The sequence below is a fragment of the Eufriesea mexicana genome, unplaced genomic scaffold (genome assembly GCF_001483705.2).
Source record: "Eufriesea mexicana isolate 0111107269 unplaced genomic scaffold, ASM148370v2 scaffold630, whole genome shotgun sequence".
Taxonomy (NCBI): domain Eukaryota; kingdom Metazoa; phylum Arthropoda; class Insecta; order Hymenoptera; family Apidae; genus Eufriesea; species Eufriesea mexicana.
Window position 1 is genome coordinate 583,526 of NW_016908822.1, and position 24,041 is coordinate 607,566.

General features: G+C 43.5%; 1 protein-coding gene across 7 annotated transcripts in view; it reads left to right on the forward strand.

Moving 5' to 3' along the window:
• Positions 1-24,041, forward strand: part of LOC108546397 (pleckstrin homology domain-containing family G member 5) — an 84,399-nt gene that overhangs the window by 5,826 nt on the left and 54,532 nt on the right. For all 7 annotated transcript variants that reach the window (XM_017898456.1, XM_017898454.1, XM_017898458.1 and 4 more), the window contains 3 exons: positions 452-536; positions 786-873; positions 3,360-3,465. In XM_017898456.1, coding sequence (XP_017753945.1) covers positions 452-536; positions 786-873; positions 3,360-3,465 — 279 coding nt within the window. The remainder of the gene's footprint in view (positions 1-451; positions 537-785; positions 874-3,359; positions 3,466-24,041) is intronic.

Here is a 24,041-nt window from a genome sequence, read left to right on the forward strand (position 1 = left end):
GCTTTTCTCATTTTCCCTCCTACCTTTTTAATGCATCCTTCTATTAAAAAAGGTAGGACCAAATCAGCGGGGTCTTATACTTTCATTCGCCTGCGTGTAATCGCATTCGTACGTAGGAGGCGCATTAAGAGGATGAAAATATCCGCGTCGGTACAATATGGCACGGGAAGAGATATCTTCCTCGACCACGCTAGAAAAAGATCGTTAAGGTCGATGTAAATAGAAGGTGCTTTCAAGCTGCCGGTAAATCCCGCTTGGCTCTATTCTTGCACGAAACAAGGATCCTTCGTCTTGTCTCGGCGTGCATCTTTTATCGCGACCAAGATGAAGTTCCGCGAAACGACCTTCTTCCAAGCCTTTTCCCCGATCGTATATCTTTCGGGGTTCCCTTAATTTTCATGCGCGTTCGAGCGTCGCGATTCGATGTAAAAGAAATTGCATGTTCCAGCAGACCAGAATTCCGAGGAGGCGAGTGAGCGAGCTACAGAGTCGAGCCCCTTACGGACGGCACAGCGACCATTATGACTCCACCATAGGTAATTCTAATTGTCTCTATTTCGTTTAGACACCGTGACATTTCCGATGCTGCGCCAAGTTCGACTGGGAACAGTCTCGGGAGACGATTGCGTTTCTCGTGTAGGTTTCGTGCCGTTTTGAAATGGAATTTGTATTCTCCTACGGTTGCTTAACTTTCTCTTTCGATCGAGTTTGCAAAGATTTAATTAACGTTCAGCTCGGTCAAGAGTCGCAGTCGTGACTGAAAAGTTTCATATTCTCCTTTCCAGATTTAAGTAATCCGCCTTGCGAAGCTAGCAGCCTTCCCGCCCTCGCGCACACTGCGACGGATGAAGGCTACAGTGAACCGAGATCCCCGTAAGTAACGCAAGATTTAACGTTTTATTGAAACTCGAACGAAAACAGGATCGCGAGACACGAGAAATCTTCTGAACTTTACCCGCTGCTACCTGCAAAGGGAAGGAAGGAAACAACGTTCTCAAAGAAACTTCGCCGAGTTAAGTTGCCGAGCCGGTACCTGCTATTCTTTTCCCCATTGAGAAAGACACTGCGATCATATTAGTCCCTGGACCTAGGGGTAGCCTTATGTTATCAACGACTAACGGTTAATTAAAATCGCTTTGCCAACATGGAGAGCAACGGTGTTGCTTTTGTTTAAAGGAACCTCGCAAGCAAATTGCACCTCGCAGCTGCTCGACTTACAGAGTTGCAGACAGAAATCTCGTAACTCGTGTTTCGACATTACTCGCACACATGGCTGTCTTTCACGTGCATCAGTGGTAAAGAGGTTGCAGAGCCTCGCCTAAACCATTAATTCCGAAGGAGACGCTTTTGCTGATGAAAAACAGGGATAGCTTTGAAGCCACTTCCTGCAGATCGAAAGCAGCACGAAAAAGAAACCCTAAATCAATCTGGGCAAGCATCGACGCGAAGAACGAAGCAATATCGTCCCACTCTTGAAGCAACAACGACGTAACATCGAAGAATCGTTTCGAAAGTTGTTTCTTTCCTCGTAGTTTTGTTTCAAGATGCATGGTTCTCTCCCCTTCTCGTTCGTGCGCCTCTCTTTGAACGGACGAAGAAGTCATTCGTTACCACTTCGAATCACCTTGTACTACAAAAGCATAAGTTTACGTGCCACGTACGTAATTGGTTCGACCCAGTTGCTAACAATCCCGAGAAGTACCCGGGCCGCGCTAGCCCTGAGCAATTCCGGTTATTCTTTCTCGTGGATGGAAACGAAAGGAATGCGGTACACGGCGAAATCCCTTTCTTCACCCCTCTCTCTTCTTTCTTTTTCTTCCTTTCTTCTCTTTTTTTCCCAGAATAACTGGGTTGAGAACAATGAATTTTAACGGAGATATGACCGATAAAACATTTTACAAACCTTTATTTCTCCTTTCCCTTAAAGGTAAACACGGGATTTAAACGTTGAGCGCAGCAGACATAAAAATGGAGGAAGAAAACGGAGACAATAATTTCCTTAAGAAGTCCTTAATGGAACCAGAGGAACAGATGCTTGACCGGAAGCAGGAGCAACGTCGCTCCGACTTTTCTCTTCAGACGGAAGAATGATACGGGTCTGACTGGCGGTGTACGCGTGGCATACGTAATATCCAGCTATAGTTAGGTTTCCTTGAAAGGATTTGGAAGGAAGAGGAAACGGAAGGAACTGTTTCTTCGCGGACCAATCTCGGTAATGCCTACGCAACGGTCCACAGAGAGATCCGCGCATATGTTGCCGAAGGTTCGAGCCCGACGTGAATAGAACGGAGGAAGGAAAGGAGATTTTAATCAGTGGCGGTGTGTTTCGACACGGAAACGAAGAAGAGAGTACAGGAAGCGTGATTCTTAACGCGAGTTCCTTCAAATTGCGGAAAACGCATGGACGAGCGGACGGGAAAGACAAAGAGGACGAAAGGACGAGATGGTCCCTTCTAGTCCCATCTGCCTGAGCTCGATCCGACGGCATTTATCTCGCGGCAAGATTAAAACGCTCAGAGGAGGTTAAATAGAAAGTATCGCGAGATCATTTTCTTCGAATTGCTCGTCTCCAAAGAACGACCTGTCTTCATTTGCATTCTTTTCATTCGCTACGTTCGATCGTAACTGGATTGAAATTAATTACCGAGCTCTAAAAGTAGGAGAATTCTATCTCCCTCTTTTCTTCTTTCTTTTTTTTTCTGTTTTAATTTTCACGGAAGAGGGTACAATGTGATGGAAAGTGATGGAAAAGTGTGAGCGCAATTTTGTGTCCGTTTTTCCTCCCTTCCCGCTTTTTCCCTCGCGATCGATACGGAATCAATCTCTATCGGCATCCGTGACACGAACCACGACGAAACACCGGCGAAAATCTTACTCTGCAATTTGCAAAATTTCCCTGGAATCGCGAGCGGTATAATACGACCAGGCCCGCCCATTAATCATTCGCGAAGTTCATCAGCGCGCGCGTGACAATATCGAAAACCATTTCATTTTCAATTTATCCACCGTCATCCATTATACAGTACACGGATGATTCTTAAAACGAAAAAGCGCTTTCAATCGGAATGATAAATTACGCGGATCCACGGCGTGATAAATTGCCGGGAATGTTCTTAATGAGGAAACAAAAATAAAATTCTTTTCCATGCTTAATTAACGCGTTCTGAAAAATGTTCCCGTATCGCGACACCTTTGTCATTCATCTATCACCGATACGGTGTGTCGCACGGGACAGACCGGGGCGTGATTTATTTTCGATAAAACCGATATACCGAGCATTTATCTTTAAGCTCTTCTCCCTGTATTTATAGAGCCCTGCTCGAAGGGTTTATATTTAACCGGTGAACTTTTTGTTCCAGCCACGAAAGGGAGCAACAGGTCAGAAACGAATGGAGGAACCTGAAAGCTGTTGTCCGAAATTTGTCTCTGCTGCATGTCGGCCAATCCTCTGCGAAGCATCACTCGGTAAGTGTCTGACAAGCGGCTTAATTAGTTCAACGCTTCCTCGAACACGCCTGGTTCCATCTAGTTTTGCTACCCTAGTTCCACCCCTGAAACCAGCTTGCGTATTATGTCTCCGAACTGAGCGTTAAGCGATATTAATCACGGAGCCAACGAAGCTTATCTTCTCTCCAAAATGGAGGCGAACAGCGTAAAAATGATACCCGTTGCGTCACAGGATGCTGCGTCCCCCTCGACGCCGGTGCAACGGCGTCGAACTCGAGGGACCTAATTACCACGAGCAGTCGGAATTCTCGCGACCGTTTCGTAACTCGCAGAAAACAGGAAACAATAAAGGGACGTAATTCGGAAGGGACGTAGAAAATAAGACGAACGCGGAGCAACGTTAAAGCGAAGCAACCCGCTCCGGAGTGATCAATTAAGGCCACGGGAGAAGTCGATGATCAGCGAAGTTTAATAACGATACAAACGAGTACATTAACTTTGCGTCTTCGTTAAACACCGCCTTTGCTATGTTCGGTGTCCCCTTTAATTAACGGTATAGCAGAGCAATAGCAGGGAGTGTCGCGTGACAGAGACGCTGACAGACAGCATTCCTCCCGTAATCTTTTTACGCGAAAAAGGTGCTTTCAAGGGCATTCGGCGTAAAGCTTTGCCCATAATCAACACTCAAAGGATTTCTTGCTGGTTTTTCGCGTCGATTTCCAGCAACTCCTGTGACACGCGCAGAGGGCTTTGGAACGTTTGCGAGAATTCAACGGGTCCTATGCTTTTGACTGCTGCATCCCGTCTGCTCCGCGAACAATCCTCGTTTTCGTGCGGAAAGAAGCGCAAAAAAGGCACCGCCAGAGGCATCGACTCTCTGTGCCGTGGCCTTTGAGGCTTCGCCAAAGATGCGTCTTTTTGCCGCGTGTGCCTGCCTCTATCAAGCGATCCTGAATCGTCGTTGGCTGCTTATTATTCGCGATAATTGCGACTCGAGTACGTGGCTCGTTCCCGATCGTAAAAGTGAAATTTCGGGAAAAAGGGAAGAGACATTCGCCGGAGAAGGGGGGAGTTCCCTTTGAATTTCCCACGCCCTGAAATACCGAGCGGAGAATTCTCCAGGCGTTGATAACGACTCCTCCGGTTTCCTTTTGCACGTTTATTTCCCTGAAACGGATACAAGCCCGGTTCCTGTTTCAGGCTAGTTATAATTTCGAAAACACCGAAAGTATCACTGTTACTCCGCCGCAGTGTATCCTTTGAGAACACGAGCCCCACGATGTTCATCATGCTCCTTGGAAAAGGTTGCTTACATTCCCACGGATAACGCGCGAACATCATCGCGGTAACTCGTTGAAATTGACGCCGTAAAACGGACATTTCGCGTTATGAATCTTCGTGTTAGACCAGTAATAGCCTCTTCCCATTGCTCGGCGAAATTAATCACCCCCTTAATCAGGGAAAAGGATGCAGTAACTATAAAGCTATTAAAGCGAGAGCAATTACTCTCTTTCTTTTGCTACGGCCCGCGAAGAGAATGGTGTCGTAAAAAGAATCATAGAAATGCAAGCAGAGCTTCCCGGCGAATATTTAACCCTTCGACACACCGAGGAAATGAAATTCCACGCGTTCCAAAAATATTATTCAATTCGGCTCGACTCGACTGTTTTCAAGCCTTGGAAATGGAACCGAATTCATCGATATCTCTGAATATGATATAATAAATTTTACATACAACGTTGATGAATTGGAATTAAGTATTATCCTTTGTTTACACGGTTGAAGGACGAGTCAGGAATTTAGTAGAGCGCGAGATCGTTGGAGAGGTGTGATCGTGAGTGACAGTGGACGTCAGAAATGACAGCCAAAGCGAATAACGTCCCTCAGAGGGTTAACGCTAGAACTACCAACCCAGTGAAAATGACTGGTCTCAGAATTTTCTTTTTTGCAATCACCGAACACATACACCTGCTTTAACCGTTTCAGTCCCAAGCAGCGCGATCGCGCTCAACTTTGCTGACGCATGTACGTCACATACTACCAACAAACGCTATTGCGACGATTGGGATTTTTCGACATAAAATTAAACAAGCGCTATCGCGCCGTTTGGACTTCTTCGCACTCGATTAAGGCAAACGTTATCGCGCTGTTCAGGGTTTTCGACCGTGTTCTTCCAAAGCCTCAAGCGCTGCTTGGGACTCAAACGGTTAAGAATAAAATTGGTATCAACTCATATTGAGAAAGAATTGTAATTAATATATTCACTCATATTCATCGTACCGCTGAAATTACTATAATCTGTGCACGTTATAGTTAGGTACCCGTTAAAGATCGGTAGTTCTAGCGTTAATTACCCGAACACCGAAGGCAAGGTCCGGAAAGGACGAAGTCCTCAGCCTCGAACTTGGCCCGGGACGCGAATGGAACGACACCGGTTTATTGTTTCGACGGTGTTGACCCTCGTGCTCGCACCCCTCTTGGAGTTGCCGGCAATCGCGAGGATTTTTCCGCGCTTTGGATGACACTCCACAGGGTAAATACGGGCGATCATTAAATTCGTCGAACAGGAAACACGATCGCGTGAAAGGCTCGCCTTCCAGAGAGGCGTTCGAGCGTCGATTCCAACCCCTGCTTCTTTTCTTTCCCATCCAATCCTTTTTTACCCTTCATTTTTTCCTCCTTTCTCCTCTCTTCGAGCCGAACGGGCAGCAGATAGAGGACCGGGACAATGGAAAACACGGATCGATGGAGAAATTAATGGGCGTTCTCCTTTAATACGAAACTCTCGTCTCCGTTTCACCTGGCGCCGCTTGCTCGCGGATTTCTGACAGCCTTCCACGACCGGTCTGAAGCGTAGAACCGTGGCTACATTGCCACATCGTGATTCCCTTCTCTCTCATTCCCTCTTCCACTCCTATCTTTTGTTCTCGCCTTCCGTTTTCCCGCCATTCTCCGTCGCTTTTTATTCCGGTCCACTCTTTTCCGTTTCGCGTGCTCGTCCCACTGATTTCATTTCCTCGGCAGGACGATTCAATCTGTGCACCGTTCCGTGTTACTTATCGTAGCTCTCGTTCGAATCGAACGCCGTTCCCGTATCGACGGGACGAGCCTGGTCATGGACGACGCCGCGTTTCGAGCCCGCTGCCCACGAATGGGGAAAAAACCGCTACCACCCGCACGCCGCTGGGCCAGCCTGCCTGTCGGCCACCGGTGTTCCCCATTTGGCGGGAAATTTTTAATCAACCGCATTGCCGCGCCGCTCGCAACACCGATTTATGGATCAACCGACCCGACATGCGGCGAAAGAACGCGAAGAACAGCTGTTCCGCCGCGAATTATCGCGCGGCCAATTCACAACTGCGAGTTTCCGTTCGATCCGACGTCCCCGGCTGAAATTGTTGCCCGCGGCTCGCGGCCAGGGACATAAATTAAAACGAATTCGCACGGATTCGTTACACCTTGGTGTACGATTTTGGGATCACAGAGATGGAAGGAACGTGGGACGAGGGAAATATGGGTCAGCGAACTAGCTCGGGCTTTGGGGTATTTTGCGTTTTTATAAATCCTGAAAATTGGATTGACCTTACGTCGGCCATTTCGTTTCACCTGCGCGGGATGGAAATTAAAATATGGGGAAAATAACCGTTATGGAGCTTTCATTTAGAACTTTCAACGAACGGTTAATCTACTCGGCGTCCATCGCTGATTTGTTTAAGCCATTCGAGTTTTTAATTAAAAAATCTGCGTCCGTCCGAAATGAGAACGGATGACAGGCCGTCGAAGTTGAACGAAGTTGCATCGCTTGTATCTCGATGAAACGAGTTTCCAATGCTGTTCACGGGCGACGTATTTCAGAAAAATGAGGAAAATCGGGCCAGATATTCGCGGTAATTTGAAAACGAACCATCTTCTTGTGCATCCGCTTCTTGGGCCGCGCGCGATATTCGAAAATGGCGTCGCGAGGTTCCATTCGGTCGTGGAAGATCGTGCGTGATGCACGATTATGATCTCACGGTGTGATTCAATGCGCAAGTTCGATTAACCCTCGTTTCCGATCGATCTATAACTCTTGTCACCCGCTGCTTCATCGCACTTACGCCTGCACGTGCTATCGATCGCGGAAAAATCGTTGCAAATAATGAAACGTCGAATTGCGATCGGATTGCTTGATGAAACAGCGAATAAAATACCGCTATATCCCAGTTTACCGAAATATTCTCGTTACTTTTAGTACAACAGTATTTTCATCGGTTTTCAATCGAACAAACAACCTCGCGGATTTGAATATTCATCGAAGTTTTCCAGATTGATAATCGCGAAATTTAAAAGCGACCTAGTTGTTATGCTGAAATACGACGGATAGACTAATCACGCGATATCGATTTCGATCTCATTACGGGAAATAATATGTTTCGCGTTATACTCTCTTGCCTGTATTACAATATGCGGAACGTAATAACTGAATCAGGTGTTTTAATCCCATGGACAAAATGGCAGGTTTTAATCCCATGGACAAAATGGCTGGTTTTAGTCTATGCGCGGGTTTACGTATTACAAAATGATTAGAAAAAGGAGGTAAAATAACCTTATTATGTTAACCAGCATCCTGTCAATTTCGAGCCAGCTTGTTTCCTCGTAAACTGATATAAAGAGAAGTTTTACGTATAATATATTCAAGCAAAATATTTATCAAAATTTTTATCATAATATGAACACTAAATTTACCACTATTTACATTACCGTGTTTTAATTCTTTCTCCATTAATTTCGTAATTTTTTTCTATGTGGTAATCATACATATGATTAATTTTTCAATATCTCCAATTTCTTTTAGATTCTTCTTTCTTTACTTTTTTACCTACCGGTCATTCGATGGTTTAGTATTAATTTTAAATGTTTGGAGGTGCTATACAAATTTTTCCAATTTTTCTCTCAATTATTTTTCACAGAAAAAGGTACAATACAATACGTGGGTGTTCCTGGTTCGCGCAGTGACAATTGCCAAAATTAATTTTTGCAATATCTCCAATTTCTTTTAGATTCTTCTTTCTTTACGTTTTCATCTACCAGTCATTCGATCATTTAATATTAATTTTAAATGTTTGGAGGTGCTATACAAATTTTTCCAATTTTTCCCTCAACTATTTTTCACCGAAAAGGTGCAATACAATACGTGGATGTTTTTGGTGCTTACAGTGACAATTACCAAAATTAATTTTTCAATATCTCCAATTTCTTTTAGTTTCTTCTTTCTGCACTGTTTTACCTACCAGTAAAGTAATCGATCGTTTAGTATTAGTTTAAAATGTTTGGAGATACTATACAGATTTTTCTAATTTTTCTCTCACCTATTTTTCACCGAAAAAGGTACAATACTCGGGTGTTCTTGGTCCGTACAGTGAAAATGATCAAAAAAGGAGGAAAAAAGACAGTTGTAAAATATTCGAATTTTCAGCCACGAAACTTTCCGGAGGGCCATTTTTTCGCTGACCTTGGCATGCCCTTTCCCGCCGTCCGCGTTATCGATTTCACCCCGCGAATTTCTGCTGACCTCCTCCATCCCCTGTAAACGCGAAATTTTTTCTCTATGATCTGCGCAAACCTGTGACTACTTTCGACAAATCTCACGCGAGGCGACACAGGGACGAAGCTTGCACGTTCGAACGAGGAAACTTTCGCGGTGTAAATCTTCGACTACGCTACTTTTACAATGGCAGGTTGGCACACGGAAAAAGTACGCGGAAAGTAAGCAAAACCGGAACATTGACTCTGGATCTTAAGACAGCAAAGTTCCGACAAGCCAATCGCCCAGATTAGGTCATTAATCTATTCTCCCACCCCGAGAAGCTTGCCACGATACAAACACCGACGAGAATACGAGGGTTGTTGTAACAAAATTCTCCAACAGCAGCAAGCTCCTGTCAAACAATTTTTATAACTTATTAACCCTTTGCACTCGAGAAGTGACCCTCAGGAGGGCTACCTGTATTTGATTTCGATACCTTGCACACTGTTACATTACATTAAATTTGATATATTAATTAATATCAATCTTCATTTCATAAAATTTGGAAGATTGATTTGAATTAATATACCAAATTTAATGTAATGTAACAGTGTGCAAGGTATCGAAATCAAATACAGGTAGCCCTCCTACAACACGGTATCTTGTAACACGGTTTCACTATAACGCGATTCATAAATTGTGGGAACCCTCCTACAACACGGCATCCTATAACACGGTTTCGCTCTAACACGATAAGAAAATTGCCAAAACCTTTATACAACATTGTACTTTTATATGAGCAGTGACGACAAAGAAATTTATTAAATTAAAGTTGCGTTAAATTGAAATAATATTTTTGTTATTTTTAGTTTTGTGTTGTACGTACGTTTATATTTTTAATTAAAATTAAGTTGTTTATGTTGACTTTAAAATAATTTGTTTTTAGTAAATTTTCGGAACGTAACCCCCCTTTTTGTACTGGCTCTGGATCTCATATAACACGGCATTTTCTGGGAACCTATCTACCATGTTATAGGAGGGCTACCTGTAATTCTACAATTCTTTATTTACTGCTCAAAAAAGTATCGTCAGTTTTTTAATATAGAATCTTTGATTTTCTACTCTTCTCTAGCCAAAAAATTGTCTAGTTCAAAGGGTTAACTGAAGTTTGCAACGAACGGCTGTGCAGAAGAGTTGCAAAAATCCCGTTTTCTGAAAACATCGCTTTTTCCTCGCCCTGTAGAACGCTTCATAGAAAATCCCGAACGCCTCTCGCATTAGCGAACACTTACGTCACCGGTCCCCGAAGGGTAACGCGCCATTGCGCGTAATTAAATGTCCCCGAACCCCTAGTGCGTTTCACCCCGTAAGCGCATTAAAACGTACTCCGGGCTTTTTCCATTTCTCTGTGTTTTTCGGAAGCGACCGAGTTCCACGGGATGGGCGTTAAGTGAGAAAGATGGAGTCGACGGCCAGGGGTGGAAAGCAGGATCTATAGTAAGGAGCGAAACGTAACGCGGGATGAAAGTTGTCGGAAAAGGTATCGAGTGTGGGCAACGTGGTGAAAATTAACGTTGCCAGTTGCTCATTTGTTGCAGCTGTAAACTTACGCGATTTTTATGTTGGACTACCCCTTTCAACTGTAATAATAAAAATTTGCGAATTGGAATTTTACGAGAAATGGGATGAATTTTACGTTTCAACGAAAATTTCCTGCGTACTGTAACTGGGAAAGAAGATATATATCTGTATTTTTTATTTAGGGGATGAAATACTAATCTGAATATCGATGCTCAAACTGTTGACACTAAACCTACAATGACCGGTCAAAAGACCGATGGATGAAAGCAAGGAAGAAGAAAAATTTTAAAAAGAATGGAATAGGAGGAAATGTCGAATAATTAATGATATGTATATCAGAAGAAAATTCACACAATCCAGTGACCACAGTGATAATATCGAATACGGAATTTTAAGTAAAAAGTTCAAACATGGTCATTTCTGTAATGGTAGGTTTAGTATTAAAAATGGAGAAAAAGTTTCTTACCGAAAATGAACCAATTATTAATATGTTAAAGGTAAATGCAAAAATTTGTCAAAAGGACAGCAATGTAAACAGGTCACTCGGTTTTCATCCCTTAAATGGATCACGATAGCTAAAAAGTATTACATTTCACTGGAGAGTAGATGATAATGCAAAAATATATCAACATTTTCATCATGATATTTTATTCACGGTTCCAGTAAAATTATTAATCCCGGATACTGTATCTCAGAATAATAACAACTGAAAATTTTGTTCACTGCTTTTAGACATTTAAATTTCATAATTTGAGAGATACCTAAGAGTATCTCTGAAAATTTTTATACATTTTCCGTATCGAAAATGTATAAATTTTCAGATGGAATGGAGGGAAATTTGAAAGAAACAGCGTGCCATTGCAGGATTAATCGTCTTACCTGTGCACGGCACTACTTTGCACGATTCTCGTCGCGTGTTCAGTTTTGGTGCTCGCTGTACAACGAAAAGAAAAGAAAAGCCCGATCGGTGTACAGTGGCGGGCAGGGAATGAAATGTCGCGCGAGAAGGGTGAAGGAATATGTTGTTTATTTCCTACACGCTCGGCTCTTATTTCTCCGCTTGATTTCCCGAGTTTCGCCCTCGTGAAGGCGAGGTATCGAACAGTGGTATGCACTTATGCTCCCCGCTGCTTCCCCCTCGTCGCTTTTTCTTAATTCGCGCCTTTTCACCCGCTGCCTTCGGGATTCCGCCTCTCTAGCCGGAGTGTCGTCGAAAGTTTTCTGCGAGGATCGTTCCGTTTCCCTGGGAAATACGCCTCGGTAAAAGCTCTCCCCGCTTGATGCGTTTGAAGCGTCGCGATAACAAGGGTGGATGGTTTTAATAAGACACCGCGGCAGAGGGGGTGGCTTTTGGAAAATCGTTGCTCAGCCTCACTCGCGTACGGATTAACCGGCCTTCCCTCTGCAAGAAGTTTCTTCGAAACTCGACGTTTAACGAGCGAAATATGAATAGCGAGTGATCGTTACTTTGCATTGCAGATTAAATATCGATTACAGGGGTGGTATCAGAGATTCTCACGGGATCTCCAGACAACTGGGGGTTGGGATCGCGAGTTACAGGTTCTTCCGTTTCTCACCGTTACTCGAAGGAATGCGATCGTTCGGATGCTCCAATTAAGACGCGAAGAAGACGAAGAAACGCGGTCGTCTTTTTTGAAAAACCTCGCCGGAGAAGTCTTAATTAAAGGAGCCTCAATTAAAATGGAACCTACGTCCGCGTCCGGTAATTTACATAACTCGCGTCATCGCCGGTTCGCGATTCGCATTTTCGTAAAGGAACCTCGGGTCTTTTCACCCGGCACGACTCGTCGCCACGTTTTATTCCCGGTATCCGAATTTCTCTGGAAAGCTCTGCCCGTGAGGGGGCCGAGGGACGCCTCGACGAAGCTCGGAATATTCTCCCGCCCCGGCTCCTCACCCCTTAAAAAACGGCCGCTACACGAGCAGAGAAATCGTCCTGCTCGACCTTTCGCCCCGCACGCAGGCAATTTCTACGTTTCTTCGTGGTAGAGGGGTAGAGAGTTGACAAGAAGAAGCCACGTAAGCGAGGGGTGAAGAGAAGCGTGGAAGCTAGGTGGGAGGGCGAGCGTGCGGGATGGGGGTGGCGTTCGGTGTCCGCGCAGTTTCGAGCCATCCCCGTCCGGAGAGAATCGGCATGGGGGGTGGGTCGAGTTCGAAATGACGGAGAACGGATTTTCCCTCTAGTAGGACGCGCGACTTCAGCCCGGTAAGATCGACGCCGCCCTCGCCCCCGAGACTACACGAGACGCGGTGAAGGAACCGACGAACGAACGCGACCACGATTCCTCTTAGGGCTGGAACGCTGCCGACACCCTACTCTTCTCCTCCGTTGCCATTTTCGTCGCCAGAGGGTGAACGGAATTCGAGTTACCAAGGGGAGCACAGCCGACCTTGTCTCTCCCTCTCCCTCTAACGAAATCGGTGCCCTGGTTGGAGAAGAAGCTCGAGAGGAGGTGTAACGACGAGGAGGAAGAGAATCGAGCCGATCGAAGAAGATCGAAATAGGATTCCGCTGTGCCGGAAATGACCGGGATCGCCTCGTGCGCGAACACCGACGGGGGTTGATTCGCAATCGAGTTACGAGCCGGCCAGGGATCAAAAGGAAACGCTCGGCGTGCCGAGATGAGAAGGAAACGTATGAAAAGATTCGAAGCAACGCGCCACCAGGACGCGTAGGATGTCGGGCTGATCGGCTGGGGAAGGAGACGGGACCGGAAGTGCGACGCAGAGTCTCGAGAGAAGGGCCGCTGTACTCGCTGCTGGGCATAAATCTCGATCGAAACGGGGACGGACGCACGATATCGGTTTTGCGTAGGAGATCGAGTAGCAGATCGGTGCAGGCGACGCCGATGAACGTCGAAGGTAACGTTGCTGCATTTTGCCTGTAATGGTTCGTAGGAATTTGCCACGGAAAATCGAGTCTCTCGTAGGGGATGATGAAAGATGCGTACACCGAGTATACCCTCCTTTCTCGGTGAATCTTCCAGCGATATAGCTACTTTGAGTGTGTCTTTTAATAAGTAAACATTGTAGCAATTACCTCCTACAGCAAGCTTCCCCCTTTGTTATTACATTCTGAAAATTTCGAGAGTAAAATCGTCCCGGTGTCGAGTCTTCGAATTTTCGATTTATCGGTCCGAATATCGGATTGAAGAATTGAATCACAAGTCGAAAATAGAACAGAGGGAGTATACGTCCCTTAACGATACGGACCAAGCCCCTGTTGGTAATTTCTTCCAGGACATTTTATTTCGCAATCGCAATCGAATCTCCCTCTTATCGCGATACTATGTATAGGAATCAGAGACGCCCCCAGAACTCGGCTGGGATTCATCGTTTTCCATCGCGATCGCTGGGGTACGATTTCTAAAGCACCGAACAGCGCCCTGGCGTTTGCACGGAAAATATCCACGGCCTGTGCGGAAATAAAACTTTTACGTTCACTAGTCAGTTACCAGGCGGATAGCAATCCCGCCGTCTCGACCTGGCCAAGGAAACGTCCTGCTGTATATAAATGCACACGGACAAGAATTCGAAGTTACCGAGAAGTTCGCGGGGACGTGTGCTCGATATGCTTAGCTTCCTTGTTCTCTGTTTAACGATCGGGAAAGAAACGTTCGTCTTTGCACCGTGCCAAACGAGCGCGCGGAATTTCATCGAAAATTCATACGTCCAACTTGGCCGAGAATCGCCGAGGCCCCGGATAAATAGGAAATCGCAATCGCGCGAGAACTTGCGGAACGTTGATCCACGGATTTGCGCGATGCTTGTAAACAGATTGAAAAATGTCGCCAAGTAATCGCATTAACGTTCAGCTAGGATTACAGCATTCGCCTGGGGAACGCTTGTCTTGCAAATTAGCTTGTTGCCGATTCAAATTCAATTCATAAGTTCTAACTAACCTCGTTCCGTCGACTCGTAAGCCCGCTCGTCAAGGCACTTGTACGCATTAGCGCGCCATGTTAAAATCGCCCCTAGAATAACACACAACACCCGCGGAAGACCGGAAGTTCACGAGCCCCGGCGCCAAGCTGAGTTTTAATCGACTTAAGAACGATTTGCTTTCGCCTACGATCAATTATTCGATCGTAAAGCAGACTTTCTCGACCTTTATTTCCTTATGGTTCTCGATCCTCCTTTTCTTCGTGTCTTCTGCAATTTTTAATTCGCAGAATGACTCTACGTGGTCGCGAAATTTCGATGTCAACACTCCTGGGAGATTATGTAGTCAAGTTAGTCGATACTCGAGGATCAAATATTTTATAATTAATTTCGCTCATTTTTATATGTGGAAAATTCCGTCATAAATGGGAAATATCACGTCATTCTTTGGTGTGTCAACACTAATCTTACTGAGGCCCTAGCGGCCATTTTTTAAATTTTCATTGAAAATTTTGCATTCGACAATATGTTCTTCCATTTGTCTTTTCAATTATCCTGATATGTATGTACCTATGTAATCAATTTTTCGATATCTGCTTTTTCTTATTCCGTTTCTTTTATCATTCATATATAGCCTCCATCAATCATGATCGATCACTTCACTGGGCGTGATGGGTTTGGTGTCAAGATCCTTAAAAGGCAGGGAGACCTAGTTTAAAACTGAAACTACCCACTCGTGGTCGTACACCTGAATATTATATGCAATGGTAATAATAATTACAGTATAGCGATGAAAATAATCCAGTATATATAATTTTTATTCCAATTCGTCGATTTAAATTTTTGCCAAAGGCAGGGGCGTATCTCCGATAATTAAAAGAAGTCTGAACCGAGTTATATTGACCGATATGGTAGCTGCAGTGTTAAATTAATTGCATCGTACTCGCTGTTTCGTAAATATAAAATCATCCAAGCCGAACACATAATCGATCGTCATAGGGTTTAACCCAATCCTAGAATCGTATTTTCGAGTCAAGCACGTCACGATACAGTACACAACACTCATCGATCGAGTGTTAAATTGGCAAGTCGATTCTTATCCCTTCAATTAAAAATATCTCGATGCCTTCGTGTTCGAGTAGATCCCACGCACTTTCAGTTGCTAGTTCCTCTCTGTCAAATACCACATCACATACCACTGAATTTAAAAAAAGAATAAAATAGCCACGATGAAAATTTTCATCTTTGAAAAATGCCAATTCACGGACCACGAGTTTGAAAGAATTTATGGAATAATTATTAATTTATGTAATTAATTGCTCGGTAGGAAAACAGCATCATTATGATTTTTCCTGCAATATCGATCCTTGACCGTTTTCCGCGCAAATAACCATTTTGTCGGGAAATTTTCGAGTGCCCAATCAAGAATAATGTGTACCGAAACATTACGTCGTAAAAGCTATAAACGTGGTTTCCCGTTTGACGACAAAAGTTGTTTTTCGTAACGAGGCGAAATACAATTTGAATATATTTGCCATAACGCGAGAAAGCATCAGGCAGCAATTTACCGACACACGTTGGCAAAGATTAGGCATTATAAACATCGTCTGGAAGGTTATTTAAAATTATAACGACCATAAATCACGAGATTATAATCTGCACGAAGATTATTTAAAATTACAATGGACATTTTCTGGAATCGCGCGGGTGTCGAGAAGAATAATAGCGCACCACGTGCGTGGCGGCTTCGCGTCGCACATAAATCGAGGTATGCGAAGGAACCGAAGAAAAAAAGCTCGTGCATAAATCAGCAGCCCCCATAGCGGGACACCAGTTTCGATCGAGCAGAGCTATTGACCATGGGCTTTATACCGGCTCGAACCAGCGCTCGTTGTCCCCTCGATGCATCGTTCGATCCCTCGAATTTGGCAAGCGTACCCTCCTGTTCGCTGTCAATTTCCCGAGGACTCGTTCGCGCCGCTCCTTGCGAGCTTTCGTTTCTCCGCCAGCCTGCTGGCTACTGTCCCGACGAATCGATAGCGTCGCTGATACTGTCATTTTCCCGTTTTCCGTAATCCGACCTTCGCTTTCGACGCGGAGGAGCGTCGCCAGATGTTGCCTGTGTTGTACGTTCGCACGCAAAAATTGCGAAAAAATTGCCGAATGGCTGTTTCGCGTTTCCTACCAAACGAGTCCGGTATATAATCCCGATCGGGATTTTTCTCTATTTTTTTTTTTTTTATTTTTTCCTTCCTTTTTCACTTCTTCCCACTGGATGAGCTTCGATTGATAGTTACCGATCGACGAGATCGCGACATCTCGTGAAATCAATGGCGGATGATTCGAGAGAGCTGTTTCTTCCAGCTGTGTAATCCCATTCGAGTTGATATCGATATTTTGCCGCTGGTTTGCGGCAATATCAAAGGGATGTTAGAAATGTTGAGTACACAATAGCTGTACGGTTTTCAGAAAGGAATTTTGTTCGATGACTGGAGTAATTGGAATTCCTTTTGGATACCGCTATACAACGCGCCGGTGTCGACCCATCATGCGTTTCGAGGCGTTTCAATCTCGCGTGAAAATTCGACGATTAAGCGAACTCTTTGAGCATACTCGACTGGCATAATCGATTTCCCGAATTTTCCGCGATATTTCGAGCCAGACCCGGCTATTCCGCCGGTGGAATAATTAATTATTGACATGTAACCACGATTGCTAACACAACGAATAAACTTCCGGATAGGGGAACTTTGATAATTATCATAGGTTGCCTATTATTATGGCGAAATGAAATTTGAGGAATTCGTTTAATAGTTCCAACTCGCGGTAAATTTCTAATGGGGTGTATTAACGCGCTGCGAAACACGCGATTATGCGAATTTCATCGAGTCGAAACCCTTTTCGCGTTATCTTTGATTAGGATTCATAATTTTGTAACCTATCTCGGGAATTTCATCAACCATAACCATACTTAACGATCACTCAAACGATACCTATTACCGTAAAAAATATTTTTTCTATATTAATTGTTAATATAATTTTAGGAAGTGGAAGTTGAAACAGGCTCTTAATAATATAGCCGTATATTCGTAACGATTGATACCGATTTTATTATAGCCCTATTACACGTGGGTACAGAACACCGTATACCGAACGCCATATAGTAAAGCCCACCAACATTCGCAACATATATCACATAGCAACTTTCGAGTGTGGTCAACAGGCCGCGACTACTCTCCAAAGCGCGAAATATGAATTGTATACATTTCAACATTAATTAATTGAACCAAAACTATACAAATAATTATAAAACTTTTATTATTAATAAATATTTTTGTGAATATTCATAGAGAATGGAAGAGATCTTAAATGAGAAACCAAAGATTCCATAAACCAAAGAATTTGAGAAAACGTAGTCACTTTAGAAAAATCTTTACTTAAAACTCGAACTAAATAAAAGAAATTTCAGTTAATAATTCTAATGTATTTACTAATTTTTAATTAATCCAAAAATTAGCAAAAGGTTCTCTGTACCTATGTACGTATATTTTCGACGTGCATTGTCCCTGAACAAGAATTAAACTCAGACACCGCTGAAAAGGAACGCAAGTAGATAAAAGGCGGAAAAGTCAGACGAAAATGAAGACTGATGTTGATATAATTCGGGACGTCCGACACAGACGATCTTTAATAAGCAGAATTAGTAAGAATAACAACGCGAGACCAAGGGTAAGCGTTAATTAATAAAATAGAAGTGGAGGCGTGGCGAAATGAAACGAAGGGGTGGGTTTTCTTTGTACACACCGCTCGGAGGAACTCAATCTTCGCGATCCACGAGAGAGCAAGGCAGCGGAAACTGCGAGACTCCCTGTTGATCTGGACGTTATCGCAGGTTTATCGCGTTACGAAATTATGAAAATTCCTTGCAGAGTCCTTGTCAGTTCGGTAACGACCCTTCTACCGGGTCGGACGCTGGCAGAAATTAATCGCTGGTTCGATCCGTCAATTTCTCAGTGACGGTCGAGTCTCGCTCGGAACGACGCAAACTTCCTACCAGCTTGCCTGTCCCACGGAATCCTTTAATATTTTATTGCGATCGCGCCGTTCATGTCGCGTTTAGAGACCGCCATATTCCTCCCGTGTCATTTAATACCCGCGAATCATAACGAATTGATCGTCAAGTCCGCACCGCGGTGCCCGCAATTTTCCTCGGATCGGATATTCGATAGGGGTCTTGCGCAATTCCATCGCCATTCGGTTTTAATATAAAATTCTGCCGGATTTAAATCGATTTCCTGGCAGACCGGTCTTAATGGGAAAATAATTCTCATAATAGCCGGCCGGCGACGATACCTTTTTGCGGTATTTCCAACTGCGATGGGACCACGATTCCTCAACGACAAAAACCGCGAGTAATTAGCGGTTTTTGCGGACAGGCTTGTTCGATGGAGCCACGAAAAGCGTGGCGAAAGATGAATATTTGATGCGATTTTCCTTCACACTCGCAACACGATTCGTGATTTAATTATATCCCGGACGCTGTGGAAAATTCGAATTGGACATTTCGCTGCGGGTGAGATGTTCACAGCGCAGACAGCTGGACAGGGTACAGATTTTGATACGATCCCGAGCAACGATATTCCGTTTAGATTAAGGAATTATCGTTGATATTCGTGGGAACATTTACATACTTCACGGAATTGCTTTTGATAAATTATAGTTCAACTTACAACATTGACGATCTCGATTCAGGAGTTGAAACGTTGACCCGAAAGCCATCCTAACTTTTTCACAGTCATTCGAAAACGATAAATTCGTTCTTGCGTAAAAGGCTTGGTTGTAAACTGCGGTAGAACAGGAAAGGGATCAGCGAGACCTATTTCCGTTTGAAGGAAATAAAAGAGGACACGTGAACATTGAGATAAGGTTTCTCTGAATTCGAGGGGAAAAGCAACCCTGTCTTCCTAGATACGTAATCGAAATAAAGCGACGTGAAATTTCACTTGCAATTTTCCGTTTGCATTCGTGATCTTGCCGAGAATATTTCCTGGCCTGTTGACCGTGTTATCTTTTAATCAGAACGTCATTAACCGTGGACCTGAATATTCATGAACATTCAATACCGTAGACATGAATAATAACAGAGACGAATATTAATAAAAAATAACCATTGGGAATGTAAACATGAACAATTTAATATTAATATATCGATTGCATGGAATGGAGCATTAATTTAAACGACGTTGAAATTTCGTTCAATGTTCCATTATATAAACCACTTTGAACCAGTTTCACTGTAATTCTTACTTTCTGAGTAATCGCAGTGGTTCCATCGGTGTCAATTTGCGTGATTAAAATTCGGATACCTGCGAAATTGATACCTCTTCAACAAAATCGACCAATCGATTAATTCCATAGAAATATCAACACCGATTTCGCACGTTCTCCGCACGTGCATTTGCGTAAAAAATTAATTACGTCGAATTATTCTCGTATCTCGGTAAAATCATTACCCGCGTAATCGAAGTGATTAAAATTACGTGATCCACCGTGATTCATATTCGATATTTCTATCGAATAGCAGAGGCTGCCGACAAATAACAAATTACATTAATCAACGTATCACGGTAAGCAACCCCGATGACGAATCGAGCCCGCTTTGCAAGCCGAGCTTGCACGAAAGCACGTTTTCAACTTCGGTGTCCCATAAACGTGTTTCAAGACTCGGGTTACGAATTCGGTAACTTTCATGCCGAAAAGTTCGCTCGGGTTTTATCACGCCGTATTATCCGACACGGTTGCACGGGTTTGCAAAAGGTACACACCCTTCCGGCTCTCCTTGGGCGCAAATTAAACGTCGCCGCGAAAGGGGCACGTTCGTTCGCTTATTTTCCTGTTTCAAGGAAAATTGAAAGCACAGGCACGCGGCTGCTCGCCGCCATAAATAATATCCGCGACGCGTAACGCAACACCCCTTTTCTCTCTCGTTTCGCTGCTAGCAAGCCGGATGTGTATATGAGCGGAAAGAGGGAGCACGTGGTGCACGACTTTATTTAAAAACGCGGATACGCTCCACCGACGCGACTTTAGATCCTCGCCGAATAAATCGCGAAAACTGGCGGAAAAAGAAGCGAAAACGAGGAGAAAACGAAGCGAAAACGAGACGGGAAAGCGGAGAGATGGAGAAAAGAGGATCGCGAAGGCGTGTAATCAATTCGACGATTACGAAACACGGCGCCAGTTTCGCGTGGATTTCTGCATTAGAATTCATCGACGCGTCCGCGTCGTCGTGTCGACCGATCCTCCACTTCCGGCGCGGCCGCCATTTGCGATTAACGCGGTAACGCGGTTGTAACGAGTTGGTAAAAATGAAAACGGGCCGTGAGATTTGTTTTTTCCCACGCAGGACACGCGAGTTAATTGTAATTTGAATGTTTAAGGAAGTCGGATAGCGAATGGTCTGAATGGAAATAACGGGGAACGAGGCCGGGAAAACGAAAACGAGGAGCGCTCGGCGTTTGAAAGTGGATAACTTTGCGGACTCTGAGCTTTTATTTTAATGAAGGTTGTGGAAATTACGAGCCTCGTGTTTAGTAAATGGATATGGGTCCGTTTTTCTCCTTTTTAAAGCCGCGGCCACAATCATAGCTGAGATTAAAACGCGATGAGTACGCTAAATCGATATTCGGCGGATTATCGAGCTCAATGTTTTAATATTTCCAGAAGTGGAATTAAAATTCAAGCGCGGGCTGCTGAATGCTTAGACGAGATAACCCGCCATCGCGAATTTCTCGCGGTTCGAAAATTCTTTGCCGGAGCGCATTTTCGAAGGGCTAGTTCCATCTACCCCGTTGATGGATTAAACGATTCAAAACGAAGGATAAAAATCGCAGACGATCGACGGGCTTTTAATTAATCCCATTCACCTTAATTCCATCGTTCTTCGTGCGGATCGTGGAAATTTTATCGGCAATCCGCCCGCGTGTATTCGAAACACGCTTTCGTCCCGTGGCCGCGTGAAAATTGAAATGAAGTCACGTGAAATACGATCGGTATCCGGTTATACATACGAACCGCGTGCTTTTTCCCGCCACGAGTTATTTCGCTGACAACTTTTTCGCGCGACCGAGATCCGACGTTTAAATTGCACGCGAAATTTTCATCCTTCCCCGGTTACCGAAATCGCCCCTAAATTATTAAAATCGATTCACCCCGTCGACTTTGATGAAATTACATCGAGAACTCGAATAACTCGAGTTAACTCGAGGCCACGCAATTTGGATTATCGAGGGGTTCGGTCGGGGTTAGAGCGGGGTTGGTGTAACGCTTAGACGTTCGCTGATTCGTTTATTAAAGTCAATATTCCCGGTTCTCCCTTGGACGCACGCGATTATCCGGCGAACGCGCGAAGCGAGCAAAGATTTCTCGAATGGCTGCGGAATTTGCCTAGCGCGAAGAAGTTAATTGAGAAATCTCCAGACCCTGCCTAGTGGCGAGCTCTCGGGGTGGAGATAGATTCGGTGGGCTATGATCGATGGGGATGAATCACCCCTCGGGACCAAGGCGAAACACACTCGTCCTATAATCGATGCCGATGGAGCACGTGGCGGCCAAATGAAACGAAATGTGACGTGGAACGTTCGTTAATGTTGCCTGCATATGCTTGCCTGTGCGTGTTCGCTGATTAATCCGCGATCGGTTCACACCCGATTTGCGAAATCGCGTTCCGCGTCGGTCTCGCCTCGTTTCGAGTAACGAGTTTATTTTCTGATAACGAAACTACGTTCACTGGTGAAAAACGGGAACCAAAGTATATATACACGTGTGTTTAACGATCGTGTAGTACGTATGGAAAACGGTCTTTGATTACTTTTCCCATTTACAAAGGATAAAATTAAATAAAATATGTCTATATTAAGTTAATTTATTTTTCTCTTTACTTTGCGTCGTGATAAATCGATGTAACTTCGTAGTGGTTAATAATTTTTTAATTATTTTTTAATTATTTTTTGGAAATGTGAAGAATAAAAGGGTTATTTGGGAATTTTTATAACAGAAGAGATAATCGATTGTATGACGTGTAAAGTCTATGTTTAATTTCAATCTATATATCTTGGGGGAGAATGCACCAAAGTTCGGAAGTTATTACTTTGTTTCGCAACTTTAGCCGATAAGTGTATGTCGGGATTTATTATCGATATAGAAGTATGAGGAAACGAACAAAAAGCTGTCTGAAAGCTCGGGAATGCAATAGCAGCGAACAGCCACGGTCGTCCGATGTTTACCGGAATTCGACGAATTTCTTCTCGAACGTTTCTTTCAGCCCGTAATTTCTTGCTCGTAGTTCATTTAATCCGCCGATTAAATATTATATTCTGCATACGATGGGAAAATATTTTCAAAAGGGAATCGAGGGTAAATTAAAAATTAGGAATTAATCGATTTTATGGTTTTATAAATGTATTAAATAACAATGGGGAAGCGGTTCTTTCGCTGCACGTTACCACGAAGGAATGAATTTTTCCAACGTGACTGCTTCTCCCGGTGTTGCGCGATTAAAAAGTTTTGTCACGCGAATCAACGGCTTATACAATTTGCATTTGGGAAGTGTCAGGGCACGTGAGGGGAGGAACAAGCGCAACGCAAGTGGCGAACTCTGATAAAAAGTACTTCGAAACGCTTTCCAAAGTGGCTTCTCCCAATGGGGATGTAACGAAGGGTCGGAGAAAAGGATTGTTAGCGAACATTTCAGCAGATAAATCACAATGACTCCTGTGAAGGATTTATTTCGTTTAATTTAAGAATTTAATACGATCTAAATTATTAATCCCTTCCACTAAAGTCTAACTCCTCACGAATTCTCCTAGTCAAATCTTGAGACTGTAAGCTGTACTAATCACGCAACCATAATTACATTTCGCACGTATTAACGCGCAGAAAATTCCAAGAATTTATAAAACTTTTGATTTCAATATATACTGGTTAATTAAAATTAAATACTACTTCGATGCACATATAATTTTTCATAATTAAATCCTAGTGCGAGGGATTAATATCTGAGCCTTCTCTGAATCATTTTTCAAATCTTCTCCTTAAATAGAAAATAGAGAAAATTATTTATCACAGTGACTCCGGTAAAGGATTTATTCCATGTAATTTAAGAATTTAATACCATCTAAATTATTAACCCCTTTTACTAGGGTGACAAGCCTAATTCGTCACGAATTCTCCTAGTCAAATCTCCAGACTATGAGCTGTACTAATCACGCAACCATAATTATATTTCGCACGTATTAACGCGCAGAAAATTCGAAGAATTTATAAAACTTTTGATTTCAATATATACTGGTTAATTAAAATTAAATACTACTTCGATGCACATATAATTTTTCATAATTAAATCCTAGTGCGTGGGATTAATATCTGAATCTTCTCTGAAACATTCTTCGAATTTTCTCCTTAAATAGAAAACATAGAAAATTATTTATCATAAGTTTAATATAATTTATAATTTAAATAGAATTTTTAGTAATTGTCACTCGTGACGTTTGTTTCGGACGAAAAACAAACTCGCTATTATTTCTGTTTTGGTATTAAAAAAAAA